This window comes from Nyctereutes procyonoides, unplaced genomic scaffold (genome assembly GCF_905146905.1).
Source record: "Nyctereutes procyonoides isolate TBG_1078 unplaced genomic scaffold, NYPRO_anot_genome, whole genome shotgun sequence".
Taxonomy (NCBI): domain Eukaryota; kingdom Metazoa; phylum Chordata; class Mammalia; order Carnivora; family Canidae; genus Nyctereutes; species Nyctereutes procyonoides.
The window spans coordinates 86,874,703-86,883,183 of NW_026575125.1; the positions used below are offsets into that span (position 1 = coordinate 86,874,703).

At 39.9% G+C, this 8,481-nt stretch overlaps 1 protein-coding gene across 1 annotated transcript; it reads right to left on the minus strand.

Moving 5' to 3' along the window:
• Positions 1-4,055: 4,055 nt before the first annotated feature.
• LOC129518420 (40S ribosomal protein S27-like) lies at positions 4,056-4,301 on the minus strand. The gene has a single exon (XM_055338554.1). The coding sequence runs from the start codon at positions 4,299-4,301 to the stop codon at positions 4,056-4,058; it is 246 nt and encodes an 81-aa protein (XP_055194529.1).
• Positions 4,302-8,481: the final 4,180 nt, after the last annotated feature.

Here is an 8,481-nt window from a genome sequence, read left to right on the forward strand (position 1 = left end):
TTAGCATGCCGCCTTTGGCCCGGGGTGTGATCCTGGAGACCTGGGATCGAGTCCCATGTCGGGCTCCCTGCATGGCGCCTGCTTCTCCCTCTGCCCGTGTCCTCTACCTCTCTCTTTCTCTGTGTCTCTCATGAATAAATAAATAATATCTTTTAGGAAAAAAAGAACATGAAAAGTCCTTTTTTTAAATAATAAATTTATTTTTTATTGGTGTTCAATTTGCCAACATACAGAATAACACCCAGTGCTCATCCCGTCAAGTGTCCCCCTCAGTGCCCGTCACGCTCTCACCCCCACCCCCCGCCCTCCTCCCCTTCCACCACCCCTAGTTCGTTTCCCAGAGTTAGGAGTCTTTTTGTTCTGTCTCCCTTTCTGATATTTCCCACACATTTCTTCTCCCTTCCCTTATATTCCCTTTCACTATTATTTATATTCCCCAAATGAATGAGAACATATAATGTTTGTCCTTCTCCGATTGACTCATTTCACTCAGCATAATACCCTCCAGTTCCATCCACGTTGAAGCAAATGGTGGGTATTTGTCGTTTCTAATGGCTGAGTAATATTCCATTATATACATAAACCACATCTTCCTTATCCATTCATCTTTCGATGGACACCGAGGCTCCTTCCACAGTTTGGCTATTGTGGACATGGCTGCTAGAAACATTGGGGTGCAGGTGTCCCGGCATTTCATTGCATCTGTATCTTTGGGGTAAATCCCCAACAGTGCAATTGCTGGGTCGTAGGGCAGGTCTATTTTTAACTCTTTGAGGAACCTCCACACAGTTTTCCAGAGTGGCACACCAGTTCACATTCCCACCAACAGTGCAGGAGGGTTCCCCTTTCTCCACATCCTTTCCAACATTTGTTGTTTCCTGCCTTGTTAATTTTCCCCATTCTCACTGGTGTGAGGTGGTATCTCATTGTGGTTTTGATTTGTATTTCCCTGATGGCCAGTGATGCGGAGCATTTTCTCATGTGCTTGTTGGCCATGTCTATGTCTTCCTCTGTGAGATTTCTCTTCATGTCTTTTGCCCATTTCATGATTGGATGTTTGTTTCTTTGCTGTTGAGTTTAATAAGTTCTTTATAGATCTTGGATACTAGCCCTTTATCTGATAGGTCATTTGCAATTATCTTTTCCTATTCTGTAGATTGTCTTTTAGTTTTGTTGACTGTTTCTTTTGCTGTGCAAAAGCTTCTTATCTTGATGAAGTCCCAATAGTTCATTTTTGCTTTTGTTTCTTTTGCCTTCATGGATGTATCTTGCAAGAAGTTGCTGTGGCCAAGTTCAAAAAGGGTGTTGCCTGTGTTTGCCTCTAGGATTTTGATGGATTCTTGTCTCACATTTAGATCTTTCATCCATTTTCAGTTTATCTTTGTGTATGGTGTAGAGAATGGTCTAGTTTCATTCTTCTGCACGTGGCTGTCCAATTTTCCCAGCACCATTTATTGAAGAGACTGTCTTTTTTCCAGTGGATAGTCTTTCCTGCTTTGTCGAATATTAGTTGACCATAGAGTTGAGGGTCCACTTCTGGATTCTCTATTCTGTTCTATTGATCTATGTGTCTGTTTTTGTGCCAGTACCACACTGACTAGATGACCACAGCTTTGTAGTACAACCTGAAATCTGACATTGTGATTCCCCCGGCTTTGGTTTTCTTTTTTAATATTCGCCTGGCTATTCGGGGTCTTTTCTGATTCCACACAAATCTTAAGATGACCAATATCCCTAATGAACACAGAAGCAAAAATTCTCAACAAGATACTAGCCAATAGGATCCAGCAGTACATTAAGATTATTCACTATGACCAAGTGGGATTTATCCCAGGGATGCAAGGGTGTGGTTCAATACTCATAAAGCAACCAATGTGATAGATCATATCAACAAAAGAAAAAACAAGAACCATATGATCCTTTCAATACATGCAGAGAAAGCATTTGACAAAATACAGCATCAGCATCCATTCCTGATCAAAACTCTTCAGAGTGCAGGGATAGAGGGAATATTCCTCAGCATCTTAAAAGCCATCTACGAAAAGCCCACAGCAAATATAATTCTCAATGGGGAAGCACTGGGAGCCTTTCCCCTAAGATCAGGAACAAGACAGGGATGTCCACTCTCACCACTGCTATTCAACATAGTACTGGAAATCCTAGCCTCAGCAATCAGACAACAAAAAGACATTAAAGGCATTCAAATTGGCAAAGAAGAAGTCAAACTCTCCCTCTTCGCCGATGACATGATACTCTACCTAGAAAACCCAAAAGCCTCCACCCCAAGATTGCTAGAACTCATACAGCAATTTGTCAGTGTGGCAGGATACAAAATCTATGCCCAGAAATCAGTGGCATTTCTATACACTAACAATGAGACTGAAGAAAGAGAAATTAAGGAGTCAATCCCATTTACAATTGCACCCAAAAGCATAAGATACCTAGCAATAAGCCTAACCAAAGGAGTAAAGGATCTATACCCTAAAAACTATAGAACACTTCTGAAAGAAATTGAGGAAGACACAAAGAGATGGAAAAATATTCCATGCTCATGGATTGGCAGAATTAATATTGTGAAAATGTCAATGTTACCCAGGGCAATTTACACGTATAATGCAATCCCTATCAAAATACCATAGACTTTCTTCAGAGACTTAGAACAAATTATTTTAAGATTTGTGTGGAATCAGAAAAGACCCCAAACAGCCAGGGGAATTTTAAAAAAGAAAACCATATCTGGGGGCATCACAATGCCAGATTTCAGGTTGTACTACAAAGCTGTGTTCATCAAGACAGTGTGGTACTGGCACAAAAACAGACATATAGATCAATGGAACAGAACAGAGAACCCAGAAATGGACCCTGAACTTTATGGTCAACTAATATACGATAAAGGAGGAAAGACGATCCACTGGAAGAAAGACAGTCTCTTCAATAAATGGTGCTGGGAAAATTGGACATCCACATGCAGAAGAATGAAACTGGACCACTCTCTTGCACCATACACAAAGATAAACTCAAAGTAGATGAAAAATCTAAATGTGAGACAAGATTCCATCAAAATCCCAGAGGAGAACTCAGGCAACACCCTTTTTGAACTTGGCCACAGTAACCGGAGAAGGACAAACAGTGTATGTTCTCATTCATTTGGGGAATATGAATAATAGTGAAAGGGAATATAAGGGAAGGGAGAAGAAATGTGTGAGAAATATCAGAAAGGGAGACAGAACATAAAGACTTCTAACTCTGGGAAATGAACTAGGGGTGGTGGAGGGGGAGGAGGGCTGGGGGTGGGGGTGAATGGGTGACGGGCACTGAGGTGTACACTTGACGGGATGAGCACTGGGTGTTATTCTGTATGTTGGTAAATTGAACACCAATAAAATTAATTTATAAAATTAAAAAAAAAACAGACACATAGATCAATGGAACAGAATAGAGAACCCAGAAGTGGACCCTCAAGTTTAAGGTCAACTAATATTCGATAAAGGAGGAAAGACTATCCACTGGGAAAAAAGAGAGTCTCTTCAATAAATGGTGCTGGGAAAATTGGACATCCACATGCAGAAGAATGAAACTAGACCACTCTCTTTCACCATACACAAAGATAAACTGAAAATGGATGAAATATCTAAATGTGAGACAAGATTCCATCAAAATCCTAGAGGAGATCACAGGCAACACCCTTTTTGAACTCGGCCACAGTAACTTCTTGCAAGATACATCCAAGAAGGCAAAAGAAACAAAAGAAAAGTCCTTTTTGTAACACGAAGCAGGATGATCCCTAGCCTTATGCAGTTATTAAAGAGCTGGCACTTATTTTCCACTGTGTTTTGGCAGAAATTTGTGAGATTGAAAATGTATAAAAATCAAAAGCTGTGATATTCTAAGACTCAATAAATACTCATACTTAATATTTTGGCATACTTCCTTCTTTGTCTATGTATCTTATTATGTCTAAATGAGAATATACTGGGAGTATAATCTATCTATCTATCTTTATCCAAAACGTGTTTATTGGGATAGTTTCCCACTCATCTGGATTCAGGGTGCCTTTAGTACTGCTTCCATTTGTAGGAGCATTCTTCTGTAAGCCTTGCTTCTCCTCCTGTAGGCTGGCAGAGGACAGTGGAGCAGCGAGCACACAAAACCACCATTTGAACAAGGGTAAAGTCGGTGGTGATTTTGTAGCATCCCAGGCACTTCACATCCATGAAGTAGAGGTTGGGGCTCTGCACCAGGGGCTTCTTCTTATGCTTCCTCCTGTCCTCTTCCAGGGATGGGTGGAAGAGGTCCTTCATGGGAGAATGTTCTCATGGGGGAGGTTGTCACCCCTGGAAAGTGGGAGTATGATTTTATAGAGAGTTTTTATTAGAATTATAACATAGCAATGATTTCCATATGCTATATATTATTCCTTTCAGTAATATCTTAATGCCTGCACAATAGCTCATTTAGCTTTCTCCCAACATTTGCTTTTATAAAAAATATGATAAGCATTACTGCACATACAGATTTTCCTGTGTTTTGGATTTCTTTTTCCTCCTAGGATAGATTCCCAAAAATAACACCATTGAGGAAAAGACTTTGACGCCATGTCATGACTGATTGGTGAATAGATTCTTTCCTCTGTTCTTATGGGGTTTGAACACACTCAGTGAAATTATTTGGTCTGCAATCAGATGTTGAATGTTGCTCTATCAGATCCTTAGCAAGATTTTATATTTCTCTTAGACTTTTCCTGAAATACCAGTTTTCAAATCGTAGTGACAAGGTCATTAGTTTAGTGATAAGTAGCATGTGTAATTGATAGCAGGTTTTATTGAGAACATACTATGCATCAAGCATTGTGTTAAAATTCTAATGCAAATGACTTGATTTAGTATTTTTCGAGATTTCACGATCATCAGAAGCACTTGGATGTATAGTACAGTAACAGGATCTCAGATCCAGGAAGTCTTTAATGTCTCTGGGCTTAGTTACGACTGAAAAGGGGTGAGAGTACTGGCCTTGCCCAACTTATAGGGTTGCTGGGTAGTCTAATGGAAAGAAAATTTATTAAACTTTATGACAGTTATAAAATTCTATGTAAAGCAAGTTTTTAGTATTTTTTATTGGTTTATTGTATTTATTGGTAAGAACACTTGCCTACACCTCTCTTAGCATTGAAAACTTTAGTAGCCTAAATAAACCAGTGTAATTAAAGCTGGCCTGGGAAGGTTGGAATTTCATATTTCTTTAGTTTTGAAACTGATGATTAAATCCTGTAAAAAAACACAAAAACTCAGGTTAATGCATATATGAAGAATTTGGGGTATTACCCTATTGTACTAGAAATTGTATATAGGAGTTGGTTGAGAGTGTTTAAAGTTTATTGTGATGTTTGGGATATCACCTTTCTTTATTTACCATTCAAATAACTGTAAGTAGGAAAGGAAACACAGCCTTTGTTATATCTGGGGGAAAATATTTGAACACACCTTAATACATGGCACGCTACCAATGAAGCCAGCTATTAATAATTCTATTTAGATAGATTCGATGGCAGTTAACTATTGAAATTGACCGAGGAACTACAATATGATAAAAGGAAAATGAAGGCCAGGTAGACATTTAGGAAGATGGGACTGAAGGTAGTGGGCTTCATTGGCCCCTCTAATATCTTTGAGAGCTGGGCCTTAATTTGACAGCCTTAAAAGGTGGTCTAATTAACCTTGGGTTGTCATACTCTCCCCTTCCTTTTTAACCAGCAGCATGTTTTCTTGTTCCTGTAATACTTTGTCTGATTTTCTCTTCTGATATTTTTTGTCATTAACCCTTTGTGCCACTAAAGACAGCTTCCTGGATAATAATGGTGTTTGGATATCAGCCTAGGTATTATTTCTGCTCAAGCATACCCTAACTTTGGGTCCATCAAAGAAGTTCCTCTTCTCCCTAATCTAGCTCACCTTGCACTAGCCTAACACACGGGGCCTGTTGAAGACATCCTCTGGGTTGTAAAAGCCTCTCTTTCCAATTTCCAGCTTGGGATTTTTCAATGCCATATACCACCAGGCCTAGTGGGAAGATCTAAAATAAAAAAAACAAACAAACAAAAAACCCCCAAACAAAAAACACACCAACAAGTTTGTCAGGGATTTTGATTTCAAATAAGAAATGTGAAAGCTTAGAAGGTATGAACCTCACTGTTGTCACAGATGTCTTTTGAATGGTGGGCCCTGGGCCATTTTGTAAGAATGTGTATGTAGCGTGGGGTTCTCAAGGATTCAGACCAGGTAACAAGACAGCATGACTGCTAGTGTCATATGTTTCCAGAACCAAACTGACCAATCCATTACAAACATTTTTGACCAGTGTTCTGCAAGGCAAGCATCTTATATACTTAGCCATGTTCAAGTCCTTTAAAGATGAATGCTGGAGTCAGTTAATCCCAAGTATAAATAGCTCTGACCTTTAAAGCTCCGACCTGAGAAGGACGAATCAAGAAGATATGCATCAGTTTGGTTAACAACCAATCATAGAGAAAGACAAACCAACAGAAAGGCTGTTATAATTGTTTGCATTGCCCAAAAGGCAGAGTTTGCGAACAAGCTGAAATGATATTAAAAAATCAACGTCATAGAATAATCCTTGTCTTTCCTATCATAGTTTTATTAGCCTCTCTCCTTTGCAAGGCCATCAAGGTGATGTAGTTTTATTTCCAAAAATAATATAGTACTTTGCAGTCACTGGATATTGCTTTTGTTTTCTCCAAAAAAAAAAATAGAAAATATTCTCAAAGTCTTTAGCTTTTCTTAGAATTCATATTATTCTTTATTGTATGTATTTTTAAGATTTTATTTGCTCATTTAGTTGAGAGAGAGAGAGTGAGAGAGAGAGAGCTTGCGAGGTGGGGGAATGGGGACAAGCAAACTCCCAACCTGGGGCTCCATCTCATGACCCTGAGATCATGACCTGAGCTGAAACCAAGAGTCAGATGTTTAACTGACTGAGCCACTTGCGTGCCCCCATGCTATTCTGTAATGAAAAATTTAAACTATCCATGTATATTTATACAGAATATCTTCTGGGGGGGATCCCTGGGTGGCGCAGCGGTTTAGCGCCTGCCTTTGGCCCAGGGCGCGATCTTGGAGACCCGGGATCGAATCCCACATCGGGCTCCCGGTGCATGGAGACTGCTTCTCCCTCTGCCTATGTCACTGCCTCTCTCTCTCTCTCTCTCTCTCTCTCTCTCTCTCTCTCTCTCTCATAAGTAAATTTAAAAAAAAAAGAATATCTTCTGGGTTTTTGCTTAGATTGTCCCTTCTGCTTGGAATCCCATTATCTTCTCTTGCCTTCCCAGTAAACTTCGATTTACTCTTTGAGACTCAAATGTGTTTCAGGAAGTCTTCGTGGACTTTTACAGAGAGATAATTGCTTCTTCTTCTGTATTCCCATAGTATTTCATTCATACCACTTACCATATTGCTATAATTATTTGTCTCATCCCTGCCTCCTCCACTAACATGTGAAGCTCTGGAGGAAAAGGACTACATTCTAGTTTTCTCTGACCATTTAGAAAAAATAAACGCTTGTCAAATTTTTTTTTTAATAAATGGATTACGATTATTGCTGGCACCTGTCTGTGTTTCCTGAGTTCCACGGGACCACTGAAGGCACTGTGGTCTAGTGCCTGGAAAGGGTAATACAGTGGTTCCCTAGGTAGAGTCTATAGTTATTTTCAACAGAAAAAGAAGCTAGGATGGTAATTTTCAAACCTGGATGCTGATCAGTCACACAGGAAGCTTTTACAACTATGAATCCCTGGCCTCATCTCAGACCCCCTTACATCAGAGTACTGGGGGTAGGGCCCAGGCATTGACAGTGTTTAAGTCTTTCTGTATGATTCTAATGTGCTGGAAATGGAAGTAGGAGAGGTGCTGAGGTATAACTACAAAGTCAAGAACTTGAATCCAGGAATGAAATCATGGTTGACATAAATCCATGAAGCGGGGAGGACCCCCAATCAGAACACACAATAAAATGCTGATGAATGCTAAGTACTGTAATAATAGCCAGATAAAAGTCAGAACCTAGAACATGCAGAGATAAAAGATGGTCAGAAAGCAAGGTTTCTAATTATAACCAGCAGGTACCAGAAATCATACATTTCGTTTGAGCCATGGTTTGGGTCCATCTAGCTTGACAGACTTACAGGGTCTCACCTCTGCAGCCAAGGGGGGGGGGTTCCACAACAAATTGGATTTACTATAACACCATGGGCTTTATATGTGCACACAGTCTGTCTTTCTCATATTATTTCCCTTGCCAGCATTGGAAAGTTTTTTTTTAAAGATTCCATTCATTTATTCATGAGAGACACACAGAGAAAGGCAGAGACATAGGCAGAGGGAGCTTCTCCCTGCAGGGAGCCTGATGTGGGACTTGATCCCAGGACCCCAGGATCATGCCCTGTAGCCAAAGGCAGATGCTCAACCACTG

Bases quoted from the DNA above. Each gene is read 5' to 3' on its own strand.
- LOC129518420 (XM_055338554.1), bottom strand. From the start codon at position 4,301: ATGAAGGACCTCTTCCACCCATCCCTGGAAGAGGACAGGAGGAAGCAT.